The sequence below is a fragment of the Macrotis lagotis genome, chromosome 2 (assembly GCF_037893015.1).
Source record: "Macrotis lagotis isolate mMagLag1 chromosome 2, bilby.v1.9.chrom.fasta, whole genome shotgun sequence".
Lineage (NCBI taxonomy): Eukaryota > Metazoa > Chordata > Mammalia > Peramelemorphia > Peramelidae > Macrotis > Macrotis lagotis.
In genome coordinates, this window is record NC_133659.1 from 106,597,381 (window position 1) to 106,618,733 (window position 21,353).

Consider the following 21,353-nt stretch of genomic DNA (forward strand, 5'->3'; position numbering starts at 1 on the left):
TTTGTAGATCCACACTGCTGCTTATGTGACCTTGGACAAGTCTCTTCACTCGAGCCTCAGTTTCCTCATCTGTAAAATGTTTTGACTATTTGAACTCTTCTGTAAAATGAGGATAATGTCTGCACTGCCTGTCTCACAGGGTTGTTGTTAACCTTAAAACATTGAGTTATTATTGATCACTATTTTTTAAAAAAATTACTCATCAGTTAAAGTCCTACCCTCTTCATACCCTAATTGTGGGTCCAAACCCCTCATTGTGATATGGAGATGAATTGAGTTCTGAAGAAAGGCTGTTACAGCAGAGAAGGAACATGGAAAATATAGCAATATGAAAAAGACTCTAGGATAATAGCCTGGTGACTGAATATCTTTGAAGAATTAAGTATGTTGATATAACACTAGAGAGTTGTCTACCAGATAACCAAGATTGCTCATGACAACTACCTATTAAGGTACAGAGGGGTTGTGACCTGTGTCAGTGGAAAAAATATCAAAAGCTAATAAAATCACAGACTTATAAAATAGAAATACCATTATTTTTATTATTATTATCATTATTATTATTACTAGTTTATTTAACCTTGAATTTGAGGATTGTGGTCACATGTCATCATCCAGGATAAGTTCCAATGTGTGCAGTATAGTTAAGGATATTGATCTCTTACATCCTATTTGTGCAGCTCCAGGAGGAAGGACATGTTTTTGTTCCATTTTTAAAAAGAAGATGTTAGCATATAACAATTGAACAGTATTTATTTGCAAATTTATAATGCAGTCTGTCTTGGAATTACAATTAGCAAATGTTTCCTTTGGAAAACTTGTATGAACTGATGCAGATTGAAGTAAGCAGAAGCAAGAAAACAATATATACAGTAAGTACAACTAAGTAAACAATGTTAAATATACAATAATGTAAACAATAAAGGGAAAAGAACATTAAAATGAAGGTGAATCTTGAGTAATTGTAATGACAAATCGTGACTCCAAAGAAGAGAAGAGCAATACTCTTCTTTCAGTAGAAAAGAAAAGAAAGGGACTGTGAGTATAGAATATGGCATATACTGGTAGACAGTGTTTGTTACAAAGGGAGGCCCACTGAGTCATAGTATCATATATACCTGAAAGTGAACAAAAGGCATCAATAAATCCTTTAAAACTTCCCATGGAGATATTTACAAAAGTATGATAGGCATAAGCTTTACATATTACAAGAATACAAACATTTCCTGACTTTTTTAGTCCTGAGAGGCTCTAAAAACAGTTTGTTTGTATGGAATAAATTTGCTCAACTTATTAAGGGATAGGCAAATCACTTCTTAGTTTTACCTTTTTTTGTGTGTGACTAGAGGGATAAACCTATTCACCTAGAAACTGAAGTTGATTATTTATTGAGGAAGGCAAGGGAAGGGGGGGGGGAAGAAATGGACAGAAGCAATCATAAACTGGTATTTGTAATGACTTCTGATGAAGCAGGATATGCAACATTTGAAAACAGTAGGTATTGAAATCCCTTCAATAAATCTATTTAACTGACTTCCTTGGCAAGGAATCAAGATTATTCCTCCTGAGAATGTTACCACATAGGGCAAGTTTTCATTTACTTCACTTGCCAGTTCATAAAGATTCTAGCTCTGGATTGGAAATGTTACAGTTAATACCTATGAAAACCTGACAGCCTGCTTTATTATTACCTGTTAAGACTCAGTAAGACTTAGATTATCTGTCAGTACCATTTCACTTGTCTTCACAATTTAAAACAAAAATTATTTGACACCAAAATTTCCTTAGATTATGAGACAAGAGAACACAATGACACTTGAAAAAGTTTGAGAATCATCTCCTTACCTGAATTTAAGAATGTACTAGCATGAAAAAATCCAAATGAACACACCTGGTAACTATACAGAAACAAAGGCAGCTGTTGAATAAATCAATTAGTATATATATGTGTATGTATAAAATCTTTTTTTCTTTCAGAAAAAATGTCAATATATCCTTTGGTCTGTTTATTTACAGCTTTAAAGTTCATTCATTAATATGTTTGGTTTTTTTAAATAGGAAAAACAAAGTTCTTATGCAACATACATATCACTGTTTCCATTCATCTAATACATTCCTCCTCAGAAATGTCTAATGTGTCTTCATCTGTACTTTCTTCTGCCTCTGGCAAGTTGCCCCAAAGTAGCAGATTAACACCTGAAAATATAAGGTCATCAAATTACTTAAGTCTGGCTACTTTTCATAGCTTTTAGAGCTAGGATAGTCCAACCCCATCTCATTTTGAAGATTAGGAATTTGAAGCCCACAGAGTTAAAGTGACTTGTCTGAAGTTAAAGGAAATTAGTGAAGCCAGAAATTGAACTCAGATTTTCTGCTTTTCCAATTTCCATTATACCACACAGATTCTTTGGTCCTGATACCTAGAATGGTCTTTAAAAAAAAAAATATTTCAAAATTGTAGCTGTTGACCAAGTCAATATCATTATTCCAGATTTAATTTTTCAAAAGTAAATTTTATACTAAGATATAGAAGGTTAGCTATTTAAACTTTTAAAATTTATATTTAAATTAGGAATTAAATTCTAAAAATTCTACTAGTGGAAGTGATATTAAAGAATCCATTTAGTTTAATGCTAGGCCGCCAAGCTTAATAGTCTGACAATTTTCTAATTTTTTTCCTTTGATTTTTCAAGCCTGGAGATCTCAAAGGACTCATTTTCTCCCACTTTTCTGGTTCAGTATTTCCTTTTGATGAGTGATTAGTGTCAGTTCCTTGAGGGCAAGGACTAGCACATTACTGATATTGGCTGATTGGTTGGTGGTAGAACAGGACTGGAATATGTGCCTTCAATTAAAGTGGAAATGTTTGCAACCTTTTTTTTTTAGGTGTGGAAGGTTCTGGTGTCAGTTTAATATGATACTGTCTCAGAAAGTGGCAGGTTTTTCTATTGTCAAAGTGAGTAGTTTTTAATAATTGTCATAGAGGGGTAGCTAGGTGGCATAGTGGATAGAGCACTGGCCCTGGAGTCAGGAGGACCTGAGTTCAAAAGCAACCTCACCCCATTACCTAACAAAAACCAAACAAACAAAAAATAACTGTCATAGGATCAAATCATAGCAATAGAAAGGTAGAAAAGATAGTGGTCACCTTTTGAGACTCAAATTTCACATAAATACACACACACACACACACACACACACACACACACACACACACACACACAAAGATAGCACCATTGGTGAAGCTAGCTCTATTTTGAAGGTTTTCCTTATAACATATCAAGATTTTGCTCCTTTGCACAATTTTTACTTACAGTTCCTATGATCTATGACCAAGCAGAGCTCATCTAGTTCCTTTTCAATCTGAAAACCCTTCATATATATGAAGAAAACTATCACATCCCTTGCCAAGTCTCCTCTTCTCCAGAAAAGACATTCCCAGGTTCTTCAACTCATCTACATATGGAAGAACTCATTAGCTTTGGAAACAATGCTAGATTTGGAGTTAGAAGATTTGGGATGAAATCGTAAATCTGCCATTCTTTATCTGTGTGGCCTTAAGACAAGCCACTCAACTTTTCTGGATCTGAGTTCCCTAATCTGACTGATAACTGTGAACTCTTGGGTGGGTTGCCTTTCACTGAACTCTCTTGAGTTTATCCCTGCCTTTAGTTTCCACATAAGATATAAGATAAAATTTAACAGAAATCAATGTAAATTTTTTTTTAGTTTAAAATGAATCAAGTACACAAACTAGAGAATTGGCGGGGGTGGGGGGTGGATATTGTTAAACAATTGCTCTGGAGAAGGCCTTGTGGGTTTCAGCAATATTTAATACTACAGATATGATCTGACCAGACTAGAGTATAGTAGTACTATCACCCATTCCTGGATGCTGGGTCTCTTGATTACTTTAACTTTCTTATTTGCTATGTCAATGACAAGGGGTTTCTAAGCATGTGGTCATTTAAAGATCTTTTTCAGATCAGCTGCTGTCTAGTCACACTTCATCTTGTTTGAAGTTGATTCAACCCAAATATGGGATTTGATACTTATCAAATTTCCTGTCAGATTTTTTTGAATGATTTTTTTTCATTCAGTTTGTTAATTATCCATGCAATTCAATAAGCCTGACATCCATGCCTTTATCCAAATCAATAGTTAAAGGGTTAAACAGACATTGAACTATTAATGACTACTCTTTATTTCTAACCATTCAAACAAAATTTTTGTCTAGTTTACATTTTCTATATTTTCCACAAGAGTAACATGAGACAATAAATGTTTTGATAAGCATTGAGTAAACTATACTTACAATATTTCCCTGAGTCACTAGTTTAATAATAACCTTGTCCAAAAAAGGAAGGTTAAATGAGTATGACCTAGAGATTAGAAAGCCACCAACAAAGCACATTTGGATTTCACAAAATTCTCTATGAAATCCTTAGTAGAGGAAGAAGTATGGGCTAGATGATAGTATATAGTAGCCAGGCAGATTTGGAAATGGTTGATTTAACTGAAGAGTAGTGATAAATGTATCAATGTCAATCTAGGAGAAGGTTTCTAGTGGAGTGCCCTTGTGATTTCATTATGGACCTTTTATTTATGTGTTTATCAGTATCTTAGTTGAAGGGACAATGGGAAGCTCATCAACGGCAAACTATTGATAACACAAAGCTTAAGAGAGCTAACACATAGGATCAAAAATGACCTGAATCTGATAAGGTGAAATTTAATAGGTAAAATGTGAAATCCGATACTTGGATTAAAAAAATCAATCATACAACTAGGGAATAGAAGAATGTATGATTAAGACAGCAGCTTTTGCAAAAAATATTAGTTTTTTAGCAGAAAGCAAGGTCAATTTGACATAGCACCCAAAAAATGACCGTGTGCTGGATCAATAGCGACATAATGATATTTGAATAGTGATTTTAAGTTTGCAAAGGACTTTACAAGTGTTATTCCATTTCATCTGCGATATGATTAATTCAGTTTTGGACACATTAAGGTTGGATTGCTGGAAACGCAGCTAAAGATATCTAGTAGTGAGTCAGAAATTTGAATCTGGTGCTCAAGTGGGAGGTGGGTACAGGGTGAAGGTGGAGAGCACATTTCAGGAGTCATCTACATAGAAGAAATAGATGAAAGGCATAGGAATCACACAGAGTATATAGATAACAAGAGAGCTAAGGGTAGAGTTTTGGAGAACTTCTACATTTAGAGATCAGGATCAAGAAGAGATAAGAGTCGCTGTCATCAGCTCCATAAGGTCTGCAATGTTTCGGTTTCATAGAAATCTTAGAAAATAATAAAGGAAGAAGTTATCATATGGATCAAATGTTATTGGGTAGCCACAGGAGGATTGGGTAGTTGTTATTGGTTAGTCAATTATAAAGTTTTTATGACCTTTGAGAGCAGTTTCATTAGCATGAAGAGGACAATATAGGACAAGGGGAAAAAATACTAGATTTAGAGGAGGATCTCAACTTGAATCCCTATTCTGACATTTATTACCTGAGTTACCTTCCATAAGGCCTCACTCAGTTTCCTCATCTGTAAAATAAGAAAGTTGGCCTAGATGATCTATAGATGTTTCTTTTCATTTCTAAATTTGTGAAACTATTACTGAAACTTGCCAGGGGTTGTGGAGTGAGGAAGTAAATGAATACTCTTTATACCTGTCTTCCTTGGAGACTAACTGAAAGGAGGGAGAGGTGATATAGTAGCTCAAGAGATTAACTAGCTCTTAGATCTAATATTTTCTTTTTGGTCAAGGAAGAGCTGATCATATTTTTTTTTTCTGCAAGGCAAATGGTGTTAAGTGGCTTGCCCAAGGCCATACAGCTAGGTAATTATTAAGTGTCTGAGACTGGATTTGAACCCAGGTACTCCTGACTCCTGGGCCAGTGCTTTATCCACTGCACCACCTAGTCACCCCGAGCTGATCATATTTAAAGTAGCCAATAGAGAGGAAAAGATTGAAGATGCCAGGGTGGTGAGAAAGGGTAGATGGAAAGAAAGAATGAGAAGTAGAATAATTCCAGGGTGAGTTGGGAGGCTAGAAATGAAGTGGTAGCTGGAGGGTATGATCTATCTAAGGAAAGTCAACATCTCTTCAAACACAGACAGATCAAGAAGACAGAAAAGGTGAAGCTATAGAAGTTGGGACACATGGAGGACATGGAGGAGTTGAAGAAGTTCATTTCTGATTGCTTCCATTTTTCTAGGATGCAGGAGGCAGCACTCATGTGAAAGTAAGACGGTAAGACTAAATTTGGTGGTTTACAAAGAATGAAAGTATTAACTCAAGGCAGTGTGATATAGTTGATTGGGAGATGTCTAAAGTCTGCAAAGCAACAAGAGGATGGTGTTAGGTTTAAAAAGTATACATTTATAGAGGAATCACTGAGTTAGGAAAAACTTTCTGACTTTTACCAGTTCTGAAACATTAAAACAGGATATCTAGGAGGACTGTGGAAGCTTCTCTGGGAATCCTCCATAATAAAGGAAACAATGATCTTTCTGGAGAGGTTTGTAATAGTATATTGCCTGAAGTGGGGTTGGGTTTAGAAGAGACATCATTTTGAAGTCTGGAATCTTCTAAGGTTTCACGGATATTTCTTTGATCCTTTTACCCAGGAGACTTACAAGCAAGGTTTCCATGCCATCAGAAGCAAATTTCTAGAAAAAAAATTGCTTCAATTACAATATCAGTGCTATGAAGGCTTCTTGGAGTCAATACTTAATAGTTTAGCACAATTGTTTCAAAGGAGGAAAAATAAACTAAGAGATGGATCTGAAAGAAGCAGCACCTTCCTTTCTCTGTTAAGAAAGGAGGAAGGAAATCCTGTGATACATCTGTTTCTCATGGATTAGATTTGATGTGAATGGAAGAATGCAGTGCTTTTATCTTTAAAAAAATTAACCAATATTAAAGTAAATAAAAAAGTGTCTCGTGTTTTGAGTACAAGAAAAATGGTATGAAAGCAAAAACTTCCCTTAATGTGTCCCAGGTGTCCCATGATTAGCACAAATATACATCTGTGTGTGTGTGTGTGGGGGTAAATTAGGAGCTTAAATCTCACAGGAGGGAATTGGCACTTAAGTGCAAACAGTCTATTTTAACTACCAGATTCTTAAATTGGGATCTTGAATGATGGCTTGGGAACCAAGGTTAGGTCCCAGATAATGAGACTGAATCTCAGTCTATAGAAAAGGTGTATGAGGAGTGTTTGAAGACACACATTTTGGACACTGAAATAGATTTTTACCATTTTTAAGCCATTTCTTTTCCTTAAAAAAATCCCACCAAAACAAACAAAAGCAAAAACTTTGGTGTTAGTACTGACTCAGACCCAGCTTTCTTCAAAGCCAAGATAACATAAGACAATTAGAACATGTACTAACATGACAGATTGAATGACTCTAAGCAATATAAAATGTTTCAAATAAATATCTATAAAGTGTTGGCAGAATAATTTCTTGCCAAAATACTTAGTAAAGGTAATGTTTTAAGAGTCAAATATTTACATTGTCTTCACTAAAGTACCAGAAGAATGATTATAGTCTTTAGTATCAAATCACATCAAAACAGTTTTTAAATCTGAGATTTTATATATATGTATATATACATATATATATAGACACACACACACACACACACACACGAAACCAAATGGCTATTAAATCTAATGCTCTTTTAAAAACTCCCTGGAGTAAAAATGTATGTTGAAAAATAGACCAGAACAATTAAAATATTAATCAATTAAAATAATCTAAGCAACTTTGAACTTTAGACAATAAGCACAAAAAAGATTATGGACTTTTGCCAATCCTCTCCATAATTGAATGCTTGAAAATAGAGGATTTAAATTTCAGTAGTGATCTCAGGGTTTTACTTAACATAAGCAGGAAAATTGCTATCTCAAAGTCTAATAATCTAGGTTAGGGGGAGCTTCCTGAGAGAGGTCATTGCTAAAACTAGATTAATTTTTATATGCATACTACTTTGCTCAATCTGCAGTGACATCTTTACTTTATAAAGTCACCCAGGAACAAATGATAGCTAGTGATTTTAAATATTTTAATTAGCTTTATTCTAACCTTTCTAAGATACACCAAAAGAATATTGAAGCTGACAATGACAATTTGAATTATTTTGCTTTATTGACAAGACGGAGAAATCTGTGGATAATATTTCTTACCAGTGGAGTCTAACCGGTTGATACCAAAAACTGCCTGACTATGAAACATCCAGAAATGTCCGTTGTTGCAGGAAAGAAGGCAGGGTTTGCATGGAACAATCACATGGTAACCTACAATATTTCCACTAAAACAGATAAAAAAAATCACCTTTTGAGTAATATTAATTCATTTAATAAATATTTGTTATGTGCTCACAGAGAACCTAAACCTGGGATAAATGCAGTAATTAAACAGACAACATTGAAAAATCCTTGTCCTCAAGTTGTTTACATTCCAATGGACCTTTAATTAAAGTTACACAAGGGGAATATGGTGGAAGAGGCTTATTTAGGGATAGATTGCACTAGATGGCTTCCAAGTTCTAGTCCCACTCTGAAATTTTGAGACTCTATAATCATTAGTGTATTAGGCCTAGAGGAGCCCTCAACAGTTTAATCCAATCCTGTTAGTTTACAAATGAGGTAACTGAGGATGTGGGACTCTAGCTTAGCTATGCTATAACTCCAAGGGATATAAGGAAGGAACCTATCTGGTAGAGACATGACACAGTGGTGGTGGTGGGGTTTAATATTATGTAGCAAAACTATGGAATGAATTCAATCAATGTAAGTGGATTATCTATAATTTAGGTCTCAATTCCTTATCCCTTTTTGCCTCACACCCCTCAATAACACATTCCCCCCCCCCCTTCTGGGAGTGAGTTCAGAGAACCACAGATTTAGAGGTCATCTAGCCCACACCTAGCCCACACTGTGAAATGTCTAGCCCAAGTTCAAACAAGGTAGGAAACAGCAGAGTCAGGATTTGAAAAGAATCTTTGTGGCTCCTAGTCCAATATTCTTTCTTTTTCTTTCTTTTCTAAATACTTTCTAGATTTTTTATTTGTAATTACTAAATATTATCAAATAATAATTTAATAATATCCTTATCTCAAATACCTGGCTTCCCAAATAATGCAAGAAAGTGAAAGCTCTCTCCAATATATCCAATCATATAATACTCTTCAGTTATATATATAAAATTATATTATGCTATTATAATATATGTATTAATATTAATAATTGTACTTAATATAAACTGTGAAGAAAATAGTGTCTTGATGCTAAGTGTAAGGAAGGACAGAGATAACAAGACTATATTCTGAGATGGCTTCTAACCAAAAAAGAAGTTCTAGTATAGTGAAATTGAACTATAATCTGAGAATAATAGAAAATACAAGTAAAATATTAAGCTAGATAAACCAGTTCAAGTCACACTGTTCTAATGATTGTCATAGTCATAGTTACATAATCATAGTGATGGGTACCATATGTAACAAATTTGCAGTTGACATAAAATTTGGAGTGATAACTAAATACTTTTGATAATGAAATCAGGAAAAGCAGTATGGCACACTAGGAAGAATATTGGTATTAGAGTCAAGAAGATGGGTTCAAATTCTGCATCTGAATTTTACTGACTGTATGATGACTGGCGAGTTCTTTATGCCCTCTGAGTCTCTGTTTCCTCAAATTGAAAAATAGGGCTGTATACCTTAAGTATTTATCTCAGAGCATCATTTTGAGGTACAAATAAGATGAAGTAGTAAAGCACTTTGCATTTTTTTGCAAATATAAGTTATTATTCCTAATATGACTGGCTGAAATAGTAGGTCACAGACAAGATAAAATTTAAAAGCATACCTTTGTTTAAAAAAGACGTACAGTATGATTAGTTGGAGAAAGTTGTGGGTGGGGCAGTAGGGGAAATGGGAGAACACAGGGCACTTTGTGTGAAAAAGATATAAGGATTTTGCTAGACCAGATTATTCAGTCCAGCAAACAATTTAATTCAACTCACATTAAGTACCTACTGTATACAAGATATGATAGATGTGAAATACTGGGCTAGGTGATGTGGAAAGAAAGACAAAAACAAAAAGTCCCTACTGTCAAGGAGCTAACACATTCATGGGGGGTGGGAGGGTGGGGAAGGGGAAGAGAAAGGGAAATTATAAGATCAGTATGAATCATCAGTGTGATGTGGCAGCCAAAAAAAGAATACATGATTTTGGGCTGCATCAACAGATGTACAATGTACATTTTGCAGAAACTCAAGTCAAATGTAGACTTTAGAGTACTGTGTACAGTACTGGGTGTCACATTTTAGAAAGGACATTTACAAACTGGACTTAAAGAGGATGATCCAGATTTAGCATTATTCAAAACCATGCTATATAAGGAAACTGCAGAGAAGGATATTTTGGCTCAATTTAAGGAAAAACTTCCTAATAAAGAACTATACCAAAAAATTAATGGACTGTCCCAGGAAGCTTCTGTTTACCCTTATGGGGCAAGGGCAAAAGTAATGGGTGATAATCAGCCCAGAGAAGAGAGTACTCTGTAGGAACAGAAAGCAGTCTTCAAATATGCTAGGAGCCATCATGTAGAAGAGATAAGACTTACTTTAGAGGGCAAAAAGATACAGGGAAATCTCATGAACTGACCTAAATAAAAACTTCCTATGAATTAGAACTTCCCCCCAAATGCAATGGACATGGGGGGAGGGGGTAGAGGGTAGGAGTTCAGATATCACTATTATTTTTCAAGCACTATTGATGGGGATGTGCAACTGAAATTCCTAGATTAGGTAACCTCTGCTTCTCTTTAAATTCTAAGATTCTAAGTAAAATAGCAGCAAATATATTATTACATTCCCAAACTTCTTGGCTAATACTTTGTTCATCCTTAATATGTTAAGAAAGCATTCTTTGTCTAAAGGCAGTATTATTTCTGAAGCAATATTTCTTTGATATAACTAACCCATTTGCACTTTTTTAAAATTTTATAGACACTCCACTAAAATTCCACTTGATGCTTTAGCATAAGCTACCTGCATTGTAGGAGATTCCAAATTCTTAAAATGTTATCCCAAGTAGAACACAAGCTCTGGAAGGTCCCACCAAGTTGCAAAGACTGAGTTTGGAATCAAAGATTTTCTTCCAAGGAGTTATATAAGATTATAGGAACTCGTCAGAAGGTTGCTCATCAAGTGATGATTTTGATTTTTTTGGGTCAGCTCCATTCATGGAAGTTATCTATTATGATATCAAAAGTATCCTGACCAGATAGACTTGAGTAACAAAAAATTTAACATGTCTTCTTTTTAGATACCCAGAAGTAAAAATGTAGTGTGGTATAGTGGAAAAGACAATGGAGTTGGTGTCATAAAGTCAAGATTCAAGTATGACTCTCCTTTGAATTAGCTTGTCTGAAGTTCCATTTCCTCATTTATAGCACAAGAATAATCATACCTGTATTATGTATTTCACATATCTAATGATAAGATCAACTGAATTATGTATACATCAAGGGCACAAAAGTAAATTAATATAGATGCCTCTCACTTTAGCTGTTGGTTTTCAGAAGGCACAACAGTGCTTTCAATTTGATCTGTAAGATACCTGGATACTATTTTGAACAAACATCATTAGCCCCATAGGTTCAAGGTTTCTGCTACCTTGAGGTTCTAGTGTGATTGAAGGTTCTTCTATGTATTTATTCTCTGTTGCCATCCAAGAACTGATCCACCAGATGGAGAAGGAGGAGGACAACATGTGTCCCTGCAAACCAAATACAGGCTGGCTGCTCTAATTTTAGATTCTTGCCGTTTTTTGAAAATGTTCAAAAAGTAAAGCGAATATACAACGAATGGTAGAATTTGCAAGAATTTTCACAATTCTCAGTGTTAGCCAACCAATGTTAGAGATCTGAATTTTTCACAAATCATTCTATTATCTGGTCATATGTTAAACTCAGTCAATAGGTGAATTATTTCAATGACTGCTTCTCATAGGATCTTACAGTTAAGAGCTGGAAGGGACTTTAGAAGCTATTGAGTCAGACCTCCTAATTTTACAGGTGGCAAAACTAAAGATAGATAGAGGTTAAGGGAACTGTCCAGGTGGATTTGAAGACTGGTATCCCTGACTCCAAGTGCACTATGAACTTCACTCTGCTGTCTTTCTTTGTATATCTTTCCATCATACTTATCCTGAACTGATGATAATTTAAATTGTAATTTAATAAACTTTTCTCTAGTTATTTTCTCTGAATCAGTTTTCAGTGTGCCCTTCACAGGGAATAGGAATCCACAGTTCAATCCACAGGTGGCAACCAGTGCTAAAATCCTTTGAATTTCACTAATTCAGCTTCAACACTTGTCCTCTCAATCCACAGGTAAAGTATCATAAATTACCATTTTAAACAGGCAATGTCCTTCAGTTTGCATTGGCAGATTTCAGTAAAATAACAGGTTCCAATGAAGTCCACAGCACTAGAAGGGAAAACATGTAAGGATAGTTAGTTATTTTGATCAATGAAACAGGACTGATTTGATAGATTTAAAGGCCTAGAAGAGATCTTAAAGAGTCATCTAGTCTACACCCTTACCTATAGGAAGAACATTATATCTCATTAATATCTGAACTTCTAATAAATCTTTCATTTTTTCTTCTTTCTAGTATTCATTGATCCACATATATTTCTTTTGTCAAATTGATTTTTTTCCAATTAAATATTATGAAAGGTTTTCAACATTCATCTACATGCATAAGCATATTTTTAAGTTATATAATTCCCTCCCACCTTCCCTTCCTACCCCCCCTCCCCTCAGCAGTGAACAGTCAGGTGAATATTGTACATACACATTTCCACATATATTTCAACATTCTTACACTCCCATCTCTCATAAGCTAACAAAAACAGCAATCAACATGAAGGTCCCTGATTCTGTTCTAGATGCTGACACGCACTGGCAAGATCATCAGCAAAACATTTGCCTTTTTTGAACTTCTATTTCCCTAACTCTAATATGAACCAAGAGTGGACAGAGCACTAGACTCAGGTGTTAGAAGTCTGGCTCTGCCATGGACTAACCTTTGACTCTGGGAGAAGTTGAGTAACTTCATTGTGTCTCAGATTTCTCTTCTGCAGAATTGGGGATAATACTGATACCACCTACCTCACATTAGTATCATGAGAAAAAAATTCTGCCCCCTATAAAGTGCTACATAAATTTGAGCATCATCACCATCATACACCTATTATCATAATATGCTCATCACCATGATTACTATATGGATGCATGAATTGATGTTACAAAAGGCTTTGTGTGTATGCGTGTGTCTCTCTAAAAAGAAAAACTTAGTTTCTAAGGCTAGTGAGAAGTAATCCAATACATTCCTTTGCCTGCAAATAGGACCAGACTTAAACCAGTATAAACAGATCAGAATCTGTCCTATTTTTTAAATACAGATAAAAAGATTCCCATTTGGTTACTTTTTATAGCATTCACCAATAATTGTGAAATTATTATAGTAAATCTAAGTGGTTCTTTCTGTTTTAATCTATTTTCTTTGTTTCTGTCCTAAATGGGAAGAATAGTTGTTTGTCATCCTTCAGGTCCATTACACTCTCAAAAATACTCCTACATTTTCATGTTCAATAAAGATCTAAGTTTAGAAAATAATGAAGAGCACTACATCATTGAATCCTAGATGCAATGAAATAGTAGTAGGGAGGGCCAGAGTTTAGACTTAAAGGCCATGTGGTCTCACAGTTGTAATTGGAGTCTTGAATCATATGGCTAGACCACAGACCACGTCCAGACATTCAGCCCACTCAGTTTTGCTCCAAAGAGATCATCAGATACTAAATCTAAGGTTGGGAGAGGCTGGTTCTCCAAAATGATAACCTCATTGTTGTCTTCCAGAAGGCCAGTCTCAACTGGTCCTCAGTTTTTTTTTTTTAGGAACATAAAAAAGTTTATTTCTGTGTTATGGTGGTTAGCAGAAACTATGGGAGAGAGAGCATAGGGGTTCAGCAGTGGCAGGAACAGCAACCTACATGAGAGATTAAGTAGTAAAGAAGGGTATCAGGACAGACTGGCCTCCTAAAGACCAGCCTCCCCCTTGGAGAGGAGAACACGAAATCTTCTCTCCTAGTTGGCTTGACTTACTTGGTTGGAGGAATGTCTGTAGAATAAAGGTCTATCTCAGTGTCTGCCAGCAAGACAGCCTTCATGCCCCTAGAGCTGAGCACTTGCTTACAGAATTTGCAGCACAGGATAGACACACACCGGTTCTTGAAGCTATAATTGCTGGTGGACATGATGGCTCAGGGAAAGAGGAAGCCAGTCCGGGAAGCCCAGAGTCAAAGGTGGGAAGAGAAGCCTCAGGCCTGAGCAAGAAGTGACACCTTCTGCCCAGACTGAGGGAGAGGTCCAGGTTGGGGGAGGCCAGTTTCTTCTCCTCTCAGCTGCTCAGAGGTGAGGATGGGAGGGGATGGGGTGGGATAGGATGGGAGTGGATGGGGTGGGGTGGGATAGGATGGGGTGGGCTGGGAGGGGTGGGGAGGGGGTGGGATGGGATGGGAGGGCTGGGAGGGGAGGGGGTGGGATAGGATGGGAGTGGATGGGGTGGGGTGGGATAGGATGGGGTGGGATGGGATGGGAGGGCTGGGAGGGGAGGGGGTGGGATAGGATGGGAGGGGTGGGCTGGGAGGGGGTGGGATGGGAGGGGAGGGGGTGGGATAGGATGAGCTGAGGAGCTGTCAGCACTTGCTAGTTGGCTGTCCCCCCTTTCTCCTGCCTTCACCCCGGGGCTGCCCCCAGGCTCTTGGGGCGCCCCCTCTCCCGGGCGGCCCGGCCCGCTAGCCCTCCCCTTCCTCTCCCCCGCGGGGCCCCGGCGGGCGCCGGGGGTCCGGCGGGCCTGGTCTCCGGGCCTGCCCCACGCGGCGGCCCGCGCCCGCCGCGTCACCTCCACTGGGCCGGCCCCTGCAGCGCGCCCCCGGGCCCTCCCGGGCCGCCTCCCGGCCGGCGGGCGGAGCTCCCCGGGGCTGCGCGGCTCCTCGGGCCGCCACCCGGCCCTGCCTGGCTCCCGGAGGGGTGCGGAGCTGAGCCTCGCTGCGCGGCGGCGCGGACCCCGGCCCGGCCCTCCTGGGCCCCGCCCCAGCCTCTCGCAGGGCAGCGGGGCCCGCAGCGCGCCGCCCGCCTCCCTCGGCGGCTTCTCCCCTCGGACTGGCCGGGCGGGGCGGGGCGGTTCGGCTCGGCCCTCGCGCGGCTCCGCTCACCGGACACGGACACGCCGTTCCCACTCTCCTCCCGGCCCTTTCCCGACCGGCTGTCAGTTTGAATTACCAACGTCGCGCTCCTATTGGGGGGGACGCCGGGACACGCCCTCTTCCCCCATTGGAAGGTCCCGCACGCCCGGCCCCAGGTGAAGAACCTGAGTGGAGGAGAACCTCGCACGGCCCGCCCCGGCAACGAGGCCCGTTCGGTTTCGTTCGCCAGTTGGAAGACTTTGGTCCCGCCTCCGGCCTCGATTGGTAGAACTCGGAGGTTGGGGCGAGGCCTCGCTTCGGCCCGGCGAAAAGGAAAGAGCCTCCGATTGGAAGACGTTAGACATTCCCTCAGGTTCTAATTCTCTATTGGCGAAGATTCCCCGCAACGCCTCGCCCCCTTGTCGCGGCCCAATGGGTTCCGCCGACCCTCTCGAGTTCGCGCGTGGCTGCTGAGCGCCTGGTTTCCACCGCCCTAGTTGTTTTTTTTTTTTAACTTTAGTTGGAGGCCTGGAGGGGTGGGGCTCGGGCCAAGACTCCGCCCGCGCGCGACGGGCCACGCCCTATAGGTTCTTCAGCCCGCCTCCCTTCTGGGGCGGGATCAGCTCTTTTCAATGGCTCCGGCGCCCGTCAGTCGAGAGGCGGCGGGCCACGATTGGCTAGCCGGCTCCCTGGTAGAGCAGGCCGAGGCTCGCGAGGGGGTGGGGGAGGGAAGGGAGCCGCCAAGTAGCGGGTGGATGGGCGGGAACTGAGGAGGGCAGCGTTCCCGGGCCGGGGACCCAGCCGCGCCGGAGCCAGGTAAAGGCTCGCTCCCTCTCCCCTTCCTCCCTGCCGGCCCCGGAGGGAAGCGGGGCCGGGGCGGGCGGCGGACAGCGGCCCCGGGGCGGCCCGCGCGCGGCCGCCCGCCCGGTCCGGCCCGGCCCGGCTCCCCGGGCCCCCGGGGCCGGCCGCCGGCACGTGACAGCCCCCCGGCCGGCCGGGCGGCCCCTTCCCCGCCGCCCCGGGAGCCCGGCAGGCGGCAGCGTCCCCCCGCGCCCCGCGCCGCGCTCGCCCCGGCGCCCCCCGGCCTCCCCGGGCCGGCCCCGGAGCCCAGCTCGGCCCGCCGGAGCCCCCTTCTGCCGGCGCCTCCAGGGGGGAGCACCTGGAGAGCGCGCCCGCAGGGGAGAGGGACGCGGGGTCCGGAGGAGTGCCCGGGCCGGGCTGGCCCCGCGGCGCCGGGCGGCCCCGCTTCCTGCCTCCGCCGCCACGTTTTCCCTCGGGATGAAGCCGGGGCAGCGGAGGGTCCCCCGCGCCCGACCTCGCACCCCCCGCCCTTTACCCCTGCTGCCCAGGGAGCTCGGGACCCGAAACAGCAGCCCGGAGAGGAAGGGGAGAAAAGTTGTGGCCCGCGCCCGCGCCCCCTCCCGTGCCCCCCAGCCCCCCAGCCACGGCCCTTTGATGCTGGGGCGGGGCCGTGAGGGGCCTGGGAGGTCCGGGCGGGCGGGCTCGGGCCGAGCCCCCCGCAGCCGCCCCCCGCCCCGCCGGAGCTGATGCTCTGAAGGGATTTTGTCTCTTTAAATTCCGAGGGAGCTTCTCCTTGGTCTCGACCTTGCCGCACCTCCCTCCTGCCCACCCTCCTGGGCTGGAGGTGACTGGGGCTCGGGCTCCCCCACCCCCAGCCTGCCTGTGGGTACTGCTCTTTGGCTGATTCCCCCTTCTCCATCCTCTTCTTCCCCCTCCCCACCTCTTCCTGCATTTACAGGCAAGTGAACCGAAGAAAACCACTTCCGATCCTGCATTGCCGCCGCTGCTCTCTTTTGGGATTTGATTTGCATCATCTCGGGAGCCCGTAACACCCAACAAAACAAAAAAGCAGCCATCGGACCACCCCATCCACCCATCCATCCATCCACCCACCCATCCATCCATCCATCCATCCATCCATCCTTCCATCCATCCATCCATCCATCCACCCATCCATCCATCCATCCTTCCATCCATCCATCCACCCATCCACCCATCCTTCCACCCTTCCATCCATCCTTCCATCCATCCATCCACCCATCCACCCTTCCATCCACCCTTCCACCCTTCCATCCACCCTTCCACCCTTCCACCCACCCACCCATCACCCACCCTTCCACCCATCCACCCCCCACCCAGGCAGACAGACAGACACACAGGCACACACGCCCAGCCTCGCTCCGGCCCCGACACCGACACCGTCACCGTCAGGCGCACGCCGAGCCCCGCACCCCACACCATGTTGCGCGGAAGGACTTGCACTCCCCGCCTGTGCCGTTGATGTCCGTGGCCAGGACGGCCTCCCGGGCTGCGGCTCCCCGGCCGATGCTGCGGCCCCCGGCCCGACCCTAGGCAGCCGCCGCCGCTCCGCCCCGGCCCCCGCCCCCCAGCCTCTGCATGTTCCCGCCGCGCTGGCCGCCTGCTGCCGCCTCCCCCGCCGGCAGCCTTCCTACGGACTGAGGCGCCCGGAGCGGACCCTGCCCGGAGACCCTGCCGCCCCGCCAAGGGCAGGCCTTGGGGATTGTCATCGGCGCCGGCCGATTTTATTTCGGGTGGATCTATCCGTTCGGGATCAGAATTAGGAAGGAAACATGACGTCTCCGGCGAAATTCAAAAAGGATAAGGAGATCATAGCGGAATACGATACTCAGGTCAAAGGTAGGTGATTTTTGTTTTAAAAAATAACCACTTCCGTGCAGGTCTATCTTGTACTTTATATAAATATGCATGTGCATTCAGAAATTTAAATATAGTCTATTGTGGCTAGTTGGGAAGGTTTCATTTCCCTGGATGGAGCAGGTGGGGAGTTTTTATTCAGAGAACATTGCCGAGGTGAGGGGCCGAGGAGGGTGTGTACCCGGCTAGGATGGCAGGGCTAGGGGCCACAGGCACCGATGGAGATTTTCCAGAGCTTTTTAAGGTCTGCCGGTAGGGCCCGGGGCCATCGCTGTAAGTGCCCCCCTTACCTAGCCTAGCCTCCATGGGGGAGGGGCACGTGGTCCTTGGAAGCAGAAAAGGGGCGATTTGCCTTTGGGTTCCTGTCTTTAGAATGATTGAAATCTGACAGGTGTTTGGATATGCATTTCACCGGTTGGAGACTAATCAGGACTGAGAAAGGCAACCTAGAGGAGGTGTTCTATTTGAAAAGCTTGCGCTGAGATCAGGTTTATGAGGGTGGTTCCCCCCCCTTGGTATTTTTTCACCCTACTGCAGCTATTTTAAAACGTTAAGGCTCACTATGCCATAAGAGATACAGTCCAGAAACATCTTCTGCGGTTAGGTATACCTACCAGATTCCAGGTAGTAGTCCAGCTTCATCTAGGATCAGCCCGTTATGTGGACAGTAGAAATCAAAGCACCCACCTTCATCCTTTGCCCCTCCACCTCTGAATTTGTTTAGGTGGAATGGATTTTAAATTGAATTGTGTATCCCCCAGGATTATGATTCTGGAAAAGGGAAAGAAAGATAGACGTTTAACCTTTTGTTCTTTTCCTTTTTTAAAAAAATTTTAAACCCTCAATTTTTTTTTTTTTCCTGCAAAACAGGAATGAAAATATGAATTTGCAGAGAGGCAAGTGACCAGGATTTGGTTCTCCTATGTCCACTGATAGACTTGACTAGTGAATCCCCATTCCTATAGCTCCTTCCCAGATTCCTCCCTGCCTTTCATTTCCTGGATTCCTACCTGTTAATGAGGACCACACAACCTACATTTATGTGGCTACCCAATCTAACCAGCTCATCGGTCACTGGAGATAGCCTCGTGCCTCAGTCTGGTGAGACATCAGCTGGGGGATGGGAAATAGGCCTTGAATGTTGTAACACATGGCTGGAAATCTAGGTTTTCCTTTGTTTCAGGGTAGAGGGAAGTGTTCCCTCCTCCTCTCCCTGTCTATGTTAGGAAACCTTTTCACAACAGTGAGGACTTGGGGAGAGCTTTGTAATCCTTCCTTCCTCCAGTCAGTGCTTGGAAGGGTTTAAAAATGAGAAGCCAGTTGATCACTTTTGCTGGAGAGGCTTAATTTGCAGTTCCTACCATGCTGGGATCTCTTTATCTTCTCAGTAAGTTCGCCTCCAGAGTGTGCTCTGAAAGGTCTTTCATCCATTGACTGAAAGCCCCAGTAGGTTTACTGCAAGGATAGGGAACTAACTAAATCCTAGATCCAGTTGTGCTGGGCTCAGGAGGGGTGTGGCTTCGAGTTAGAATTGAGTGAGGTCTTGGCCTCCTGTCCACGTTGATAAGCCCTCACTCTTTTTGCAAACAATAGGCCACTGGCCTTTTGTGTCCTGTCCAGATTGACTGCATTCTGCTGGTTGGAATCCCCCTTCTTCTAACCAGGTCTGTTCCCTCTCCTTCACATCCTGTTCAGAACTGTTTCCATAGAGTTAATCACTTCCACTTTTCTAGGCTCTCTTTAGAAGCACCCCATTTAACTAAGGGTGCAAAGTGATTTTACACCTATATTTTTAGGAAGCTTGGGGATTGAAAGGTGTTAATAGAACCATTTTAATGACTGATCCAGTTGGTAAAGGAATTCTGAAAATTCTCCTGTGTGTCTCAGAGAATTAAACACTAGAATATTTACAAACACTGCTCTCTAAGATGATGTAATGCAGTTGGATCTTGGAGGTTTCTCTTTAACCTTGCTACAGACAGAAGAGTTTTCTTTCCTTCCAGTCTTTTCCCATTGACATTGTATATTGTATATTGTATATTCCTAGAACCTGAGAGCTTGAAAGAACCTTAGAAATAATCCAGGCTAAACCTCTCATTTTGCCGATGAGGAAACTGATCCAGATATTAAAGGATTTACCCAAGGTCACACAGCTAATTAAGAACAGAATTGGGATTAGAATCCAGGGCTTCTGACTCTGCCCACCTCATTTTTCAGTATCAAACTACCTTTGATCTGTTAGTTATAAAGAATACAAAAAATGACAATCTCTGCCCTCAAAGAGTTTACAATCTAATAGTTATTGAATTTAGGATTAGTTCTTATTCTAATTGATTTTGCTTCTGTCATCTGAATGAATTTCAGATCTTAAGATATAGATGGACTTTTGAGACCCTCTCTGTCTTCTTTGTGGTTCTCTCTTCCCCCCTCTCCCCTCCCTTTGTAGTCACTTGAGAAGATACTGCACTTTTGAGACTGTAAGACTCAACCTCATCAATCCCTTTGTGGTTCTTGCTGGGGGCTGCCCTCTGAGACAGCCTAACTGGTCTCCTTTCTAAAGACAAGAGCTCTGTTTCTTGGCTTGTGGGGATCGGATTCCTTTAGTAAAATTCAAACTTTTGATGTCTGGTCAAATTCCACAGCCATGCCTTGCGGGGGAGGCTCTTGGTTTCTAGGATATTGGTCCCTTTTCTGGGATTTGAATGGACACAATGCTGAGGTGTAGTTAATGTCACCAAAGGATGGAAGGGTAATATTTGGATGAGTTAATATAACCTCTTATAGTCTAGGCTATTGTCGTTTCTTTGCTTAGTAGTCTCTGCCCTGCCCCTTCCCCCCCCCCCCCATACCCTTAAGTTTTTATAGTCTCCCAGAAAGCTTGTGATTGACAGTTAATGCAAATATTCCTGGAGGAATAGTCTAAAACAGAGTTGTACTGTGTGTCTGGAAGTAAAAATTCTCTTTCTTGAGAACATTGTGGGTCTTGTTTTTTTTTTTTCCCCCTTTGCCATAGGAGAACAGTGTGTGTGTGCTCCACAGAACTGAGAGTGAAATTCTGCGATTTCCATCTGGAGCATTTTGATAGAATAAGCTCAACCCTTTTGCCTGGAACAGTTTAACTCTTTCAGAACCCTTTTTTTTCAGGCCAGGGATGAAACGGAGGGCTCAGTCTTGATCTGTGGGGGTTTTTAAATGTTGATCGATGGTATTTGAGTAAGTGAATTCCCCAAGGAGACTTCCACTGCCTCTTGCCCATGCCAACAGAGGTCTTTGCTGAAGATCCTTTTTTCCCAGTCCCCTCTCCTCTGGGAGCTTTAAACATAATCAGTTTGTGTAATAAAGCAGCAGTAAAACATCTTGCCTGGAATA

At 42.5% G+C, this 21,353-nt stretch overlaps 2 protein-coding genes across 6 annotated transcripts in view; one reads left to right on the plus strand and one right to left on the minus strand.

The window, feature by feature from the left end:
* Positions 1-735: 735 nt before the first annotated feature.
* On the minus strand, positions 736-15,354 carry FAM72A (family with sequence similarity 72 member A). Of its 2 annotated transcripts, XM_074222528.1 has the most exons (5): positions 15,318-15,354; positions 14,206-14,456; positions 12,445-12,522; positions 8,208-8,332; positions 736-2,196 (listed from the first exon to the last, which is right to left on the minus strand). In XM_074222528.1, the coding sequence occupies exons 2-5, from the start codon at positions 14,355-14,357 to the stop codon at positions 2,102-2,104; spliced, it is 450 nt and encodes a 149-aa protein (XP_074078629.1). In that variant the 5' UTR covers positions 14,358-14,456; positions 15,318-15,354; the 3' UTR covers positions 736-2,101. The 2 variants fall into 2 exon arrangements, with proteins under 2 accessions (XP_074078629.1, XP_074078628.1); XM_074222527.1 differs by lacking the exon at positions 15,318-15,354 and having other exon boundaries at positions 14,206-15,290.
* Positions 15,355-15,561: 207 nt separating this feature from the next.
* Positions 15,562-21,353, plus strand: part of SRGAP2 (SLIT-ROBO Rho GTPase activating protein 2) — a 251,180-nt gene continuing 245,388 nt past the window's right edge. For 3 of the 4 annotated variants that reach the window (XM_074222516.1, XM_074222518.1, XM_074222523.1), the window contains exons 1-2: positions 16,021-16,103; positions 17,047-17,966. In XM_074222516.1, the coding sequence (XP_074078617.1) occupies positions 17,900-17,966 (67 nt within the window). In that variant the 5' untranslated portion in view covers positions 16,021-16,103; positions 17,047-17,899. Of the gene's footprint in view, positions 15,661-16,020; positions 16,104-17,046; positions 17,967-21,353 lie in introns of those variants that run through there. The other variant, XM_074222517.1, reaches the window with a different exon arrangement.